Source organism: Hippocampus zosterae, chromosome 3 (genome assembly GCF_025434085.1).
Source record: "Hippocampus zosterae strain Florida chromosome 3, ASM2543408v3, whole genome shotgun sequence".
Taxonomy (NCBI): domain Eukaryota; kingdom Metazoa; phylum Chordata; class Actinopteri; order Syngnathiformes; family Syngnathidae; genus Hippocampus; species Hippocampus zosterae.
This window is the reverse complement of record NC_067453.1, coordinates 28,034,212-28,050,891: the sequence shown is the minus strand read 5'-3', so window position 1 is coordinate 28,050,891 and position 16,680 is coordinate 28,034,212. Positions and strand designations below refer to the sequence as shown.

At 42.6% G+C, this 16,680-nt stretch overlaps 1 protein-coding gene across 17 annotated transcripts in view; it reads right to left on the bottom strand.

The window, feature by feature from the left end:
* Positions 1 to 2,141: 2,141 nt before the first annotated feature.
* The window catches only part of ppfibp2b (PPFIA binding protein 2b), a 54,262-nt gene continuing 39,723 nt past the window's right edge, over positions 2,142 to 16,680 (bottom strand). For 13 of the 17 annotated variants that reach the window (XM_052062024.1, XM_052062023.1, XM_052062025.1 and 10 more), the window contains 20 exons: positions 15,647 to 15,708; positions 15,498 to 15,573; positions 15,301 to 15,383; positions 14,851 to 14,921; positions 14,678 to 14,740; positions 13,901 to 13,961; positions 13,687 to 13,734; positions 12,223 to 12,385; positions 11,109 to 11,141; positions 10,281 to 10,313; positions 9,792 to 9,915; positions 9,553 to 9,660; positions 8,052 to 8,202; positions 7,877 to 7,988; positions 7,708 to 7,796; positions 7,497 to 7,619; positions 5,261 to 5,386; positions 4,994 to 5,182; positions 3,005 to 3,211; positions 2,142 to 2,887 (listed from right to left, as the gene is read on the bottom strand). In XM_052062024.1, coding sequence (XP_051917984.1) covers positions 2,816 to 2,887; positions 3,005 to 3,211; positions 4,994 to 5,182; positions 5,261 to 5,386; positions 7,497 to 7,619; positions 7,708 to 7,796; positions 7,877 to 7,988; positions 8,052 to 8,202; positions 9,553 to 9,660; positions 9,792 to 9,915; positions 10,281 to 10,313; positions 11,109 to 11,141; positions 12,223 to 12,385; positions 13,687 to 13,734; positions 13,901 to 13,961; positions 14,678 to 14,740; positions 14,851 to 14,921; positions 15,301 to 15,383; positions 15,498 to 15,573; positions 15,647 to 15,708 — 1,994 coding nt within the window. In that variant the 3' untranslated portion in view covers positions 2,142 to 2,815. The remainder of the gene's footprint in view (positions 2,888 to 3,004; positions 3,212 to 4,993; positions 5,183 to 5,260; positions 5,387 to 7,496; positions 7,620 to 7,707; positions 7,797 to 7,876; positions 7,989 to 8,051; positions 8,203 to 9,552; positions 9,661 to 9,791; positions 9,916 to 10,280; positions 10,314 to 11,108; positions 11,142 to 12,222; positions 12,386 to 13,686; positions 13,735 to 13,900; positions 13,962 to 14,677; positions 14,741 to 14,850; positions 14,922 to 15,300; positions 15,384 to 15,497; positions 15,574 to 15,646; positions 15,709 to 16,680) is intronic. The other 4 variants (XM_052062026.1, XM_052062027.1, XM_052062028.1 and 1 more) reach the window with 4 other exon arrangements.

Here is a 16,680-nt window from a genome sequence, read left to right as displayed (position 1 = left end):
GTCTTCTCTTCTCACATTCACTTCCATTGATGCCCACTAAACCGAGCTCTAGTTTGGGAAGCTGGGGTTTCATTTGACGCCAGCATCCATGACCGTTATGCTCATTACTTATCTGACTTCAATGACCCCCCCCCCCCCCCCCTTAGTGTCTGGTTGGATTTTTCCCTGTATAGAAACTTCACAGTGTGCTGTTGCTTACTGTCATGTTGTTGATTCTTTCGGAAAGTGCTTCGATTTGCAACATGGTGCCCCTTGTGATTCCCATCTGCAACACACACGCATGCATGCACAAGCAGTGGTGATTTGTGATGAAGTGTGAGTTTATTTGATTTTTTTTTGTTGAGCTTTTCAGGTTGTGTGGAAGTCAGCAGCCTCGTCAGCCAATATGACAGTGAGGATGACTTAGGATGGAGGATTAAGGCATGATGCGCGTGGCTAAGGTCCAAGCCGTCGATTGCTTTAATGCCCTACTAATATTTTTTTGCGGGCATAAATATATTTTTGAAAAGCTCACATTTTCATTTCTCCCTTCCAATATGAAAGAGAATTCTTTCATGCTAAATTAACAAAGCTGTAGCTCTGCATGTTCTTTCCACACATTGAAGTGATACTTGATGCTCATACACTTAAAAGTAGTGATTTATTATTAGCATTTTTAAAATATCCGAATCGTCTCAAATCCGGAGTTGTTTTGAGTATGTCCTCAACTCTTTTCTTTTTTTTTTTCTGAGACGCAATCACTGATTAGCTAAAGTGAAACAAAGACAAAGAAACCAACCTAAACTCGTGACTCTGCGTGTGTGTGTGCGTGTGTGGATAAACAATGTAGCGGTAGAGGACGGGGTGGATGTTATGACAGAACACAAAAAACTTGATGCAAATCCTAAAAAAAAATCCGGTAGTCCAGTGGTTAGCACGTCAGCTTCACAGTGCAGAGGTACCGGGTTCGATTCCAGCTCCAGCCTCCCTATGTGGAGTTTGTATGTTCTCCCCGGGCCTGCGTGGGTTTTCTCCGGGTGCTCCGGTTTCCTTCCACATTCCAAAAACATGCGTGGCAGGCTGATTGAACACTCTAAATTGTCCCTAGGTGTGAGTGTGAGCGTGGATGGTTGTTCGTCTATGTGTGCCCTGCGATTGGCTGGCAACCGATTCAGGGTGTCCCCCGCCTACTGCCCAAAGACAGCTGGGATAGGCTACAGCACCCCCCGCGACCCTAGTGAGGATCAAGCGGCTCGGAAGATGAATGAATGAATGAATGAATGGAATAATAGTAACAATGACGACACGATGATTAACAGTATACCTTTATGATAAAACTAACTGAAAACTAGTAATATCAAAAAGAAATGTCAATTTGTTGAAAGATGTTGTGGTAGGGTCACACGGACTTTAGGCCGCATGTTTTGGACACTCGGGTGAAAAGAAAGGCAAAGTTGTAAACCGATGTGATCCAACTACCAGACCCAAATGTACTGTATTACGAAGGTCTGAGCAGGGCAAAAGCGGCATTTGGCTTTGGTGGAGGAATAAACTCTGGCATGGGAGGAGTTTAGTGAGAACATGGACAGCTTCAAGGAAATTCTAGTCCACCAGCCGGAATCTCATCATGGGGAAGCCGTGCAGTATTAACACTATCGGGCGTACTGCGCAACAGGGAGATCAAATGAGTTAATAGATTTGTTGGCCAACCTTTTGTAATTGCCATCTTTCCCCAGACTTGCTGCCTGGTAAGATGTAAAGTAAAGTAATGACTAGTGATATGGTTAAATAGTGTTTTAGAGCTTTGGTTGTTGCTTATTGCCGTGATTGTAAAATTTCCTTGGAAATGTTTAGGTTAATGTTATGTTCCATCAAATTTACTTCCACTTCAGTCCAAAAAAAAAAAAAAAAAAAAAAAAAGCTTCAGTTCACTCAAATGTAATTGGTGGCTCAAAAATAATAAATCCAACATGGGATGAAAATAAATCAAACTATTTATCTTCCCCAAATCTCCGAGTGGGTTAGGAAAACAACAGAGCGTTTTTGGGTGTGCCTGCATGCTAGTGGAAACAATTAATAATGGATTTTTGAGTAAAGTGTCCATTTACAGTATAATGTTTATATCAATACCATTTCCAATAAAACAGAGTAATAAAACCAAGTTATTGGAAGGATTTTAATGTGTAGTTGATATAGCGATAGCATTCCGACTTCAAATTAAATCCCCCCAGTTTGAGCCGAAAGCTAAACTAATCCAAATGTAAAGAACCGAATAAACTTTTGCACATGCGCACACGCTCTTATTCATGTAAATTGCATTTTTTTTTTTTAAATTACACAACATGTCGCGTTCTTCAAAGAAGCATTCGTTAATTTAGTGTAAAAGCTTATCTAGTACTGTAAAGTAAGGACATTTGCACAAAATCAGCTCCCGTTTCCAAAATAAGCCTTCTGTTTCTTGTTTGGCTCTGCAATTACATAAAATAATAAATACAACTCTCTGAGAATAAAAGCAAGTACCGGTATAAGTACAGGTTTATTTTAAGCACGTGGTTGGTATTCAAAGCTGGAAAATATGAAGTAGAAAGGGTGCCCGAGTGAATTCACACAAATATAAAATGATCACTTGTTGGCGCACAGTGGTTAAGAGAACTGCTAAATACTGTGAAGAGTGCTTTTATAAACACTGTCGCCGACGCTGGGTTCGTTTAGCACCTGACCAATAATACGGGAGGCGGACAAGATCCATCATGACAGGCAGCTGTGGGGATTGTGGAGCCATCGGGCAGCTTTATCAGAACATCACAGAGATCTCTTCACTTGTCCAGGCACTTGGTCACACTGATGGGCTGGGTTGAGGATTGAGGAGCACGGGATGGGGGTGGGATGCGGGCTGAGGTATTGAGGGCTGCAAGCAAAAGGAAGGAACAGAGGTACTGATTGGCTGGTAAATAATCATGACGATGTCACCGTTTGTGACACGTGATGTGGTGGAGAAATGTCATTGTCTGCTGTTGGTGCCCACCTGGTGGCTGGAGTGATCCGGCTTTCTGTCCGTGATGGTGCTCAGGCCTCGGACGTTGTTGTTGTTGTAGTGATGTGCCTGGGTATCGTTCCCTGTCGAATGGCCCTCAAGAGGCCCGGCGGACTCAATGGGGCAAACGTAGTCTGTGGATTCATCCGGCCGCCTCCTCCGCAAATGCGTCAAGTTGGAGAAGCCCAACTTTTTGGGCTGCAACAAAAAAAGAGACAAAAGACATTTTGTTCTCCGGTGCGGCCTGGAGATACAAGTTTAATTTGTTATATTTAGCTTCCGGGAAAAACGGGCCACCTCAGTGGCAGTAATGGAGCTTGTGGAAGCAATAGGGACTCGTACAGATGTAGAATTTACCGTTGGGATTTTTCTAGATCTAACCAAAAAAAAAAAAAAAAAAGAAAAGCATTTGATACGATGGGTCACACTATATTATTGAATCACTTGGAGACAGATGGCATAAGAGGTGTAGCATATTAAAGGATGAAAAGTTATTTTGATAATAGATATCAATGCAGGGCGGCCCGGTAGTCCAGTGGTTAGCACGTCGGCTTCACAGTGCAGAGGTACCGGGTTCGATTCCAGCTCCGGCCTCCCTGTGTGGAGTTTGCATGTTCTCCCCGGGCCTGCGTGGGTTTTCTCCGGGTGCTCCGGTTTCCTCCCACATTCCAAAAATATGCCTGGCAGGCTAATTAAGCACTCTAAATTGTCCCTAGGTGTGAGTGTGAGTGTGAATGGTTGTTCGTCTCTGTGTGCCCTGCGATTGGCTGGCAACCGATTCAGGGTGTCCCCCGCCTACTGCCCGGAGACAGCTGGGATGGGCTCCAGCACCCCCGCGACCCTAGTGAGGATCAAGCGGTTAGGAAGATGAATGAATGAATGAATATCAATGCAGTTCAACAACATAAAATCAAATCAACTGAGGATGTCAAGAAATTGCTTAAATGTAGTCATTGTTGGAGGGTGTTAGTTGAAGTGTAATGTCATGGAACACATGAAGAACAAGGGGGGTATAGGACTGGAAACTTTGCGAAATGATGACCACTTGTTTTTTTTCCGTCTTTTAAATCTTTTACTTCCGACCAAATTTCTGTGATCTGTTTTTTTTTTTTTTTTACATGTTCAAGAAACAAACACTTGGAACGCAAAACACTTCACTCCTCACTGAAATAAATGTGAATGCTATTAATCTGCTGTGGCCTCCTCCAATTAATCAACCCCCCGCCCCCCCACACATTTTTTTATACACAGAAAATACAACTCAATACTACTTTGGTTTACACAAACACAATAATAACATAATTAAGTAGAAAACGGAAGAGTGAAAGAGTTTGTCCGTCTTACAAAGTCATAGCCGCTCCTGTTGTGTGCTACTTGAGGGGGAGTGGGGGTATTAAAATCAAAGAAGACTTTCACAACTAGTGTCAGTGAATCAGCAACTACAGTTTTCGTCATTTCCCAGAGGATAAAGACAAGATTCATGTGACTGTTGCTTGTGTTGTTTGTCCACACACGTCAGCTTCCCTTCATTTCGTCTGCTGCCATGATGAGTGCAATTCATGCATCCAACCACATTGCATACATTGTATTCTATTGCTATGAGAGCATTTTTAACGCAGCAGTCAAGGTTAGGAAAAAATAAAAAGTCTTCCAAGTCATGTAAGGGACAAGCTCCTTTTTGTTTCCTCCGAAGGAACAGCGAAGAGGATTGCAAGCCGAGCATGGAAGCTGTGCAGGGGGGAGGAGCGGAGTTCCCATCTCGCTTTATCACCACACCGCAAATGTGTGGAGCTTAAAGTGAGTTGACACAACGAGGACTCGTGCATATAAAGGTGCTTTCTCTCCTATGTTAAAGGGAGAAAGGAGTGGGTTCCTCTTACGCAACTTTTTTTTGTTGTTGTTTTTGGGTCTCATCTTTCTTCCACCTCCACGCTGTGAGATTACGGTGGCGTAAGCCTAACTTGCTTCTTACGAGCTCACCTTGACTTTGGCAGTGATGCTGAGCGGCGTGTAGTTAACTGCCTCGGTGTACTCTCTCTTCTCCTGCTGGGCTTGCGCTCCCACCAGGTTGCTGAAATTGGTGGCTAAGTGGCGACGCAGCAGTGTTTTCTGAGGAGGGATGTTAAGCAGCATGGCCAGCGAGTCGGAATTAAACCGAGGCTCCAGCATCTATTCCGAGAAAAAAAAAAAAGGCACTGAAATTAATGCCTGAAACTTGTGTCGCGGCCCCGCTGTGAGCATACTCACGATCAATCCTCCGTGAACCCCACTGCCCCTCAAGTTTGGGGCGTACTCGGCCAGGTCCACAGATCTCAACCACTCCATGACTCGATGATTGGACCAATGAATCACCTCACGAGGAGAACACTGGTTCTGAACCACACACGTAAACATGGATGGTGACTCTATTTACTCATCACTCGGTTCTGCACAATTCTGCCTCATATGCATAGGGTAAATCGCTGAGGGGGTGGGGGTGGAGGGGGCACAGTGTTTGATAGTGGTCAGAAAATCACAATAGGCAAATTTTAAATTGTCAGAATCAGAATCAGAATCATCTTTATTGGCCAAGTTATGTAGAACACACAAGGAATTTGTCTCCGGTATAACACGCTGCACTAGTATCATCGTAAACAACAAAATCATTGAACCATTTTAGAGTAACCAGTAGTTTTGTAGTACCGTTTTGTAGTACAAGAAGAGTGACTACGTCAGTGACTGTTTAAGGAGTTAATGGCTAGAGGGAAGAAGCTGTTTAAGTGTCTACTGGATTTGGTGCGCATGGATCTGTAGCGTCTGCCTGAGGGGAGTGGCTGAAAAAGGTGGTGGGCAGGGTGCGGGGGATCCAGGAGGATTTTCCGCGCCCTTGTCTTGATTCTTGCAGTGTGCAAGTCCTCAAGAGTGGGTAGGGCGGTGCCAACGATTTTTTCTGCCGTCCTAACTGTCCGTTGAAGTCGGATTTGTCTTGAACATTGGACAGGTAACTAGTTTACAGCATTAGTGGAAGCCAGTAAGACTGCATATTCTGGGTCACCTGAAAAACTTGCTCCTCGGGAGGGGTTACTTTTTTGGCTAGCATATCCTGCTTATTTTGCTGGTCTCAACATCTCTTTCGGGTCCATGAAAGAGACCAGAAATTCAGATCTACAGACATTACAGTAACTGACCGTTATCCCCCCCTGCCCCCACACCCCTTTCTGTCTTTTGACAAAAGTTTAAAAGTGATTAAAAAAAAAAAGCCAAACCTCTCCTCTCTCATGAACACTTTGAGACAGTAATTCATGCCTTTGTCACATCGTGGCTCGATTACTGCAACGCCCTTTACTTTGGAGTCAGCCAGTCCTCCATTAAGCGCCTTCAGCTGGTCCAGAATGCCGCTGCTCGCCTCTTGACTGTTACTCGTAAGAGGGAGCACATACCTCCTACTCTGGCATCCCTTCACTGGCTCCCCATTCATTTTAGAGTTATTTTCAAGATCTTATTATCCATCCATCCATCCATTTTCTGAACCGCTTAATCCTCACTAGGGTCGCGGGGGGTGCTGGAGCCTATCCAAGCCGTCTCCGGGCAGTAGGCGGGGGACACCCTGAATCGGTTGCCAGCCAATCGCAGGGCACACAGAGACGAACAACCATCCACGCTCACATTCACACCTAGGGACAATTTAGAGCGTCCAATCAGCCTACCATGCATGTTTTTGGAACGTGGGAGGAAACCGGAGCACCCGGAGAAAACCCACGCAGGCCCGGGGAGAACATGCAAACTCCACACAGGGAGGCCGGAGCTGGTATAGAACCCGGTACCTCTGCACTGTGAAGCCGACATGCTAACCACTGGACTACCGGGCCGCCCTAAGATCTTATTATTTGTTTTCAAATCTCTAAATGACCTCGCGCCACCTTACCTCTCTGAGCTCATCCGCCCCTACACACCTGCCGGGCGCCTCAGGTCTGTGGACCAGACTTTGTTAGAAGTACCAAGAACTAAACTGAGGCTCACAGGGGATCGAGATTTTTCTGTTGCCGGTCCCTCTCTCTCTCAGCATGACCTAGATTTGTTCTTGATTTTGCTGCTCGGTGCTTTCTACCGTCTTTATTACCGATTTGCTTTACTGTTTGTTGTAGATGTTCCATGTACAGCACTTTGTATGCAGCGATGGCTGTTTGAAAGTGCTCTAAAAATACAGTTGAGCGGAGTTACAAGGTCTCTCTCTTTGGGTATTTAAGGAGTTATTGTAGGCGGGCAAAGTCCCAACAACTCAGATGTTGGGCTTTAGAGGCGAATTGCAATCCACTCATCAAAAAAAGAAAATGACATTGGGGTTGTTGGAGGGACACAATTCTGCTTTGTGAGCATACCAAGGTGCCCTTGATAGGCAGATGACGCAATAAAGAACACGCAGCAGAGTAACATGGAAATTTCATCTCATCCATTATTGTGTTTTTTTTTTTTTTTTGCCAACGTGCAAGCATTTCTCACTGACCTCGGTGCCAGGCCTGCGCTTGAGACAGTACGGGTTGAACTGGTTAACATGCAGAACATGAATAGCACACTTGATGCTGAGATGATGCAGCTGGCTGGTCACTTTTAGGGCCAACAAGTCATTCTGAGAAGACAGATGGAAACATTTTAGTGGTTTGACAACAACGCTGTATTGCTGTTTTGCTTTTTCACTTTCGATAGAACTCACTCACCACAGTAAGGTACTGCAGCATCTGCCCATCCACTCTTCCTTCATTAAATTGGTCTTTATACTGAGGAAGGCCGATGTCATCGAGCCAGCCTTCGGAACATTACGTCAACGTTAATTTTCGCGTCTTACTGTTACTGTGAGAAAATACGCGTCCGGTGTTTTGTACGTACGAGTGACCCAGAGGTAATCCAGCTCGGCGGACTTCTCGTGCTGCTTGCTATTAAACGTCTTGATGGCTAAATGGAGTTTCTTCCTGTGCAATGGATTTTTCATTCCCATTTCCTAGAAAGACGAAAAGGATAGCGGAATAGCTGTGACAATTCATTTCTTTGTCATTTTGGGTACCTTTTCTAGGTCATGTGCAGTGGCAGACAGTAGAGTTTGCCCGCTGCTGATCCACTGGTGAGCCATGGCGGCATACTGGCGCAGTCCAATGTCCTCTAGCCATTCGCACACCTGCTCGGTGTTCCACTTAGAAAAATGCATCTTCAGGTCTCTAAGATTCAAATGGAAGAAAATGGATTTTATTTGGAGGTGTAGCATGGGGCTATTGAAGTCATTGCAGACCCTTGAAGGGCGTGAGCCAATACATCGATTGCGATCGACCGGTAGCTCTCGGACTGGTCCCAAGTCGATCGCGAGGGGTTTAAACGGGGGGGTTTGCACCCTTAGCATCCTATCAGTCTCACTTTTCACCAAAAAAAAAAAATACAAAAGCAGGTCACCTTCAACCTACGGTGGCGCATGATCCGCATCACCGGAAGTTGCTAGCCCTTAGCAATTGCAGCTTCAATCAGAGATGTTGCGCTATATCTTTTATGGTTATTATTATTCTCATTCAGAGTTTGTTACATGATAATTCACTGAGGGCGCGTGCCAAGAATGTGAATTTGGAGTGCGAGAGAAGCATTTTAAAAGCGTATATGGGGGCTATGGTCGTTAAGAGGGTTCAAAATGCATCCCATGCCTCCGCGTCAGGTCTTTAACTAAGGTAGGCTGTGATTTGCTTTTCACAAACTCACAATGTTTTAAGATAAGATATCCTTTATTTGTCCTACACTGGGGAAATTTACAGCCTCCAGCAGCAAGAATGTATGTAGAAAGAAGAAAGAGAAAAAAAACAACAAACATCTTTCAATTAAATACAATATGAATGCAATGGATAAATCGCAGTACTATTTACAATTTTACTTCACATAATTGAATTATTATTATGATTGTTATTTTTTATTCATCAGCCTGACAGCAGTCGGTAGGAACGACTATACTTTTGTGTCTATTTTTCTGTTTCGTTCATCTTTAGGGGCCGTTGCTTATCGGTGCATGTGTGTGTAAGCGGGCATTCCAACTAAATGACCAGAAGGACCAGCGTTGACAACTGTTTTGCGTTTGTTCCGACGTGCAAGGTAGATGTTTGTAATAGCCAGCATGAACAACAATTGCAATTTTCATACAACATGGCCATTTGGTAATCCACTCTGTGCTCATGTATCATGTACACCGTGAGCTTCGTGGATGATGTGGGGACTTTCTGGCTGTTTCTACGATGTAAGGCGATAGGGCAAGCGCAATAATCGATTACGCAAGAAGTCCAGATTGTTTGCCACTGCGTGATAGTCAGATCAACCAGATTTTAGATGTCAAGCATCCCAATTTGTCCAGTGTGCACGCACCATGAGTAGTTATTTTAGCTTATGCTGACAGACAGGGGACAGAGGTTTTTGTCTGTACATTTAATGTCAATTCCGCAAGGAAGGAAATTTGTTACCACTATATTTACGTGTGTGTGTGTGTGTGTGTGTGTGCGAGCACGCGTCCATGGACAAACAGTGAATGTCTTTCGTACCGTATGTTCCCTGAACGTGACCGTCTCATTCTGGGGCCTCTCCTCTTGAAATCGCCAAGCTCTGGGTCATGCATCTGACCTGGACTACCTGACTGACTGCGCCGAATTCTGTAAAAAGCATAACCACCCAAGAAAATGAAGATTACATGATGAGGAAGGCAGGACTGAAAGTAATCAAAGACATCTCGATGAAATGTGGTGGAATTGAGCAAATGCTCTGTGTTAATGTGATTACTTACAAGCCCCAGAGCTTCTTAATGCCTCTTTGACTTTTCCTGTTTTCGAGTGCTATAGGAGAGTCCATTCCAGAGGACAGAGGGGACTGGTCTGACAAGATACATTCTTCTAAATTCTCTGAACATTCTATCAGACAAGAACAAAATAAGAAGTACGTCAATTAGGCTGCCGTGCATGACAGTACATCACCTGCACAGTGACTCCTTTGAGAGATTTCCGCATTACCGTCATAATCAGGACATACTGAAATGCATCATCCATCCATTTTCTACCCCTTATTTGCTTCACGGTGGCTGGAGAATATCCCAGCTGACCAAGGGCGAAAAGCCTGCCCACACTCGGGATTTGTTACCATTGGAGCACAGGGCACATTGCAACAAACAAGCCTTCACATCTGAGACTTGCACAATTACAGTCAATGGGCAAGGATTGGTTTATGCGTATGTTTACTTGACTGATAGTGGTGCACCGATGAATTATGCAAAACCCACCAGTGTAATAAAGATCATACTTCCCCGGAGATCCTGAGCCAGGTTAGTAAAAAGTGAGAGGGGGAAAAAAAAAAAAAAAAACAGGCATTAGTCACACCCAAAAAAGACCTCATATATTGATTGTGGCAATAGGCAAATCGATGAGCCCTAGGCAGGCGCAAGGCTGCTAACGTTTTAAAAATGACTTGCAAAGTGACTTATTCATGTTTATTTAACAGATGCGACTGCATTATCTGCCTTTGTCCACATGCGAGAACAGGACAAGCTCGAATAATGAGGTCGCGCCACACCCGCAGCGACCACGCAGTGTTTGTCCTTAATTTGTCTGCGTCATCATCTTCACAGCCTAAAACATGAGTTTAACAAGGGCGGTGCTCGAATAAAACTCCTGTGGCTTTCATTATTGTACTAGCTCCTAAAAAGAGTTGTGTACAGGCTAGCATTTGTGTCGATTGTTATTCCTCAACATGATCCTGCCCCAAACTTAGGCCGAGATCATGACAGACGAGGGCACAGACAGCGAGTGGGATGTCCGTTTGGTTACTTCACATACTTAACCTGCAATGAAGTGAACATATCATTAAAGCATGGAGCCCTCGTCCCCTCCAGCTTTGAGCTCGGCCTCACTGAGGGAGAGTCGGTATTTTATGATAGAGTTGCTTTGGCATTGCAAAAGATTCTTCCTGCATGACATTAATAAACATTTACCGCTGAACGTCCGCTGTAAATAATGGACACAATACAAACTGGATTTTGCTTATGACATTTCTGTGCGGCTTCCTTTTAATGAAGACGAATTTCCGGTATGACGACTTGAGCATACAGTACCTAAAATTGGAGCACTGGCACTCCTGTAGCGAACTGTAGCCAGATAAACAAGGAAAGGGAAAAATCCAACAGCAAAGCAAGCAGGAGGATGAGAAAAGCACAAGAGGAAAGCGGTTGAAGACGCAGTTAGCTGACGGAATTGTTCAGTCAGATGTGAACTGAAATCAAGCCTTTTAAGCAGGACGTATTATGATCAATTGATTTATTATTTTATACTTCACTGTCGTCGCTGCCCAATCTTGACACCATTGTTTTAGGTATTCAGTAAATGAAAAAAACTGTAATGTCACATATGGGTCACTTAAAAATACAGCGATTGTTTAAAAAAATATATACCTGTATATATATACACCATATTGGCCCGAATATAAGATTGTGTTTTTTGCATTAAAATAAGACTGAAAAAGTGGGGGTCGTCTTATATTTGGGGTCTAGACATTATACCCATTCACGACGCTAGATGGCGCCAGATATCATTGAAGCGAATGCTGAACTTGACTCCCAAGGCCAAAGCGAAGCCCTGTCACGAAGAGGAAAAATAATAATAGCGGTAGCACCAAGAAGAAAAATGAAAATAGCGGTAAGAAAACAGAAGAAAATAATAGAAAAGATAACGAAGAATTGAGAAACGTAGCGATAATCTGGAGAAAAGTGGGTCGAAGATCGGCCATATTAACCGGCAGCTGAGAAGACGTTATGATATCATTTACATTTCAAAAACCAGAAGCCATTCATTTACAAATGTGATTGCACTTTAGTTTACATATTTAAATGTTCAGATATTAAGATTTGAATGAGGCAAAATAACATGCTTTTTCTCTCAAATATATTGTTACAATCATTTGTTTCAGATGTGCTGTAATTATTTTCTGTATAAAAAATTATTTGGTGTTCAAAAAGTCTTTTTTCAAACTTGAGTCTTGATAAACAGCGGGTCATCTTATAATCAGGGCCGTCTTATATTCGGACCAATACGGTATTCAATAAATAGGAATTGGGCACCCACTCACATGACATCCACCTGGGTTATAAAATATTTGAGTAGAAAATCCAAAATTGAAAGCGGCTAAAGAGAGAATCCAGATTGGATAAAAGCCAAGATGGAGAAACTCACTTAGACTGTAATCTTGGTCATGGCTATGGACGGGTGAGAGCCTTCCAGGAGATAAATACTCTTCGTCTATTTCCCTGGCATCATTCAGCTTGGTCCTGAGCTCACCTTTTCGACATAGCTTCCCTGGCAGCGTCTGGTACTTGTTCAGCTCCATGTGAGCATTCTGCCAAAGACAAACGATCAATTATGATGATTTGTTCTTTTATAGGAGGGCTCAAATGTTTGTTAAATAAATTGCCACAGCCTCAATAGTGTTTCAAAGAAACAGTACGGAGTACCATAGGAAGTAATTCTCTTTCTAATGCACGGGATACATGCTCCTTTGCTAATTCTGATGACTGCGAATATATGTCAAGTGTTCGCCTTTGGTCAGCGCCCAACACATCCCATTTGATCATGACGATGATTTGATGTCGTACTGTTGCATAATGGGACGGTGCATGTAGGGCGCTGCATCAAAGTCATTGGGGCTATGAGGAAATAACAGGAGAAAGGCCAACAGAAAAAAAAAGAGCTTGGAGGAAGCTATGATACTAAACACTTCTGACAGCTACTTCATGTGGATCCCGCCCCCGTGTCTGTGTGCGTGTGTGTGCGTCACAAACAAGATCGTACACTGTATCGTTATGTAAAGGGAATTTAGCCCCTTGGTGTGTTAAATGTAAAAAAAAAAAAAAAAGACATAAAATACATATTTTAGCACATGTAATAGCACATTTGACAATAAAGTTGGACTTGCTTGACTTAAGACGGTTCTAGCGTTTATAGGAAGGGCGTAATTAAATCAGTCAAAGAATGAACAAAAAACATTAGTTCTGTCTAGTCCTTTCCTTGTAGATACTGATTCGGTTGGTTCCATTGTAGGAACACATTTTCACAGCTTGTGGTCCAAAATGACGGTGCCCCAGTGCACAATGTAAGGTTTAATGTTAAGATGCTTATATGAGTCTTATATGAGTAATAATAATAATAATACATTTTATTTATAAGCGCCTTTCAAGACACCCAAGGACACTTTACAATAACAAAAAACACAAAACATTACGGGTTGAGCAGCGGCAGCCAAAACGCGCCACCGTTCACTCAACCCGGAGTGTGGGAGAACTTGACTGGCCTTTGCACCTCCCGTAGGTGTCGATAAAATAGATAATTTTGTGTTAGGTTCGGCAACAAGTGAATTTAGTTGAGAATATACATATATATACTTTTGTTCTACTATTTCTCTCTTTCATAATTTTGCTGCTGTAAATTGGGAATTTCTCCATTGTGAGACAAATAAAAATAGGTTTTCTGATCTTATCTTTTCCCACAGCTCATTGAGGAGTGTGTCCCTATTTTGGTTTTATTTTGTTTTTGTTTTTTTTGATCGAAAAATGCTGTATGTAGACCTTTATGCTTCAAACAATCAACAAATGTTAAAAAGCAGCATGTTAGATTGTGTTATGCCATGCAGTAGACCAGTACCTCTCCCCCTATGTCTGATTCACTTTCATCTGGTCGGGTCTCTACAGGCTACCACACACACAAATACACACATGCAAGCATAAAGAACAAATTCAGTTAGCCTGTTAAAAAGAAGCACATCTATAAGATCACTAAGAATGCTTTGTATTGATTAATCCAATTAGATCAAGAGCAGTATGGCAGTCAAACAGGAGCAGTAATATATTGTGAGAACCTTTTGTAAAGATCTGCTCTGCAGTTCCTCAAGACTGCTAGACTGCAACCTGCGTTGATGCCTAAAGAAAAAGAGAAGTACTGTTGTTTCGACCTCAATTATTACATTTACCGTTTTTCTGCACTATATGGCGTTTTGGATTAAAAGGGACAGAGAATAGAAGCTATAATACTGGCTGTGCTTGCTTTACGCATCCAGTAGATGGAGCTACGCTAAACGGAAAACAATAAAATACAATACTGCTTTATTCATAAAGAGCCTTCAGCACTAGCTGTAACAAGGAGAACCCGGTCACAAACGGGGACAAATGAATGCAAATGGCATTACAAAACAATAAATGGAATACAAATGTTCTGATTCAACCAAAAGGCACACAAACCTTGTGGGCTCACGTCCACAAGGGGCTATATATCCTTTGAAGTCTTGCTTGTCTCCTTCTTCCTTTGTTTAGTCAGTAGTTAACTATGCTTTTGGTATTATCTTTGTTTTATAATGCCTACGCAGAGCTCACAAAGTGGTTGTCTGTTTGAGTGTGTGTGGCGAAAACACACGTCAATTAGTGTCGGGCAGCGCCCTTTTAGGTTACAATTGGTTACTGCTAATAATCGCCACTAGATAGCATAGGAACACTAACTGGCAAACAACTCAAATCGGCTTTTGTGAAAACTGAATGCTTTTAGGTGCGCCTTATCGTGCAGAAAATACAGTACTCATCTCAATCTTTTCCTTTTTTGTACATGCTATTGTATCAATGAAAATCAAGGAGTGAATCTTCACCATAATCCATTTAACAAGCTTGTATCGCCAGTAGAAAGTGACACGTCCATCGGGGTCTGAAAACTAAAATAAATGGCGCACAACATACGGGTAAACATGTTGATCCACAGTACATTGTGGGGAGTGCAACATCTTAATGTTTTTTTGGGGGTTTTTTTGTGTTCATCGCATACCATGAGTCCAGTTCTCTCTGGTAAGGTGATGATGATGATAACATAAGTGGTGAAGATCCTCTTGATGACATCTAAGGAAAAACAAAATAATTTGTTACGATTCATAAAATGTCGATCCGATTTGTATACCAATTTTTCTCCAGGCTAACAAGAGTGAACAAGAGTTCACAAAAGATGAAAGTTGGCCGACACCGTGTCCCGGTTGTCAGTCAATCAAGGATCGATTCTGAAAAGCGCATTCGAGGAGGAACTGATCCCACGTTAGCTACGCTAAAGTCAGCTATGTGAACCATTACACTAGCAACCATACCGTCTTAAATAAGATGGTCCCCCTGAAAAATAGTGCCGTTCTATTGAAATGTAAAAAAAGACATCTGTGATGAAATACAAAGCAACACAAACCTTTGAAACATTTTTTTTTAGGTTATAAGGGGGGCTGTGTGATCTTACCTCTGACCTATAGATATCACAGTGGGGTTTTTGCGTGATGGCTCTGACTTTCACACTGCCACTGAGCTCCTCTTCACTACTTCCTAGATGGTAGAAAAATGGATGAAGAGAGGAGAAAGGAAAACTTACCGGTAAGCATGTAAGCTGTCTATGTTTTACTCAGGAAAACACAACGTGGGTTCAAAAATTGTTCTTACCATGCGTGAGTGCCATGAGTTCATTAATTTTTCGATACTGGCCAAGCAGACTTGTCAGCTCCTCGATACGGCGCGTCTGTTCACGCAAACCAGGTGGAATTTCGATTTCTGTCATTCATCGCTCATCCCCCTAAAATATGTTTCATTACCTTTTCATCATTTGAAGCTAAAAGAGACTCCATCCCCACCTTCAGACGCTGGTATTCCTGGTCTGAAAACATGAACCGTGCAATTTAATTTCATACATCCCAGCTCAAGTCAACTTAATTTGATGAGTCCCTGCAGTGGCTGATGCTTGTGAAAGACGGGACAACCATGCTAATACGACGCAACAAACAAAACTAATGCATGCTGACATGAAGCATAACTATCTGTCATCTGAAACTAAAATAAACTGTGAAATTACTTCCATGATGAGGGTGGCGTTCACTTGCTTAAAAAAAAAAAGGCAACCGTGTTACATGATGTCATGCAGGATGAGGACGAAGATTGGAATCAACCACTACCTTCAATAGTTCAATCGACTAATAATGCAGAGGAGTCTGACTTGCAAGTTCATACCGACCAGTCACTATATAAGGGATGGGCAAATCAATGCTGGAGGTGGGCCACAATTTTCATCATCAGTGCTACTGGATGGCAATTAAGACTACCAACTTCCCAACCAGATGTATGAGAAGAATGGCATTGAAAATGTGGACGAAATATGTGCATACATGCAAAATATGTGTTACTTATATATTTCATTTCTTGTAAAACATTTCTCAATGTATAAAAGATGCACTACCCTTTAAAGAAAACAAAAGAAAAAAAAGAGACATACTGTGACCCACACCCAAAGTGCAAAGGGCTTTTTTTTTTTGCATACAAAATTATGGTACCATTCAAGGATGGCACAAAACTGCTGACCAGCAAACCAACTCATTCTGGGCATTAACAAAAAAAAATTAAAAAAAAAATCACTCACTTAAAATGTTATTATTGAAGTACTACGTTTTCCCCCACATATCGTTCATAAATTGCACAAAAATATTAGGCCTGCTCACGTGGTAGCATAGGGCAGTATCGGACCAAGCCATGTCTGACATCTAGTGGCGAATGGTCACATTACAATTTACAACTACAGTTGGCACCACCAGTGGGATTACACTTTTTCAGAATGTAAAAATTGTGTGTGGGGGGG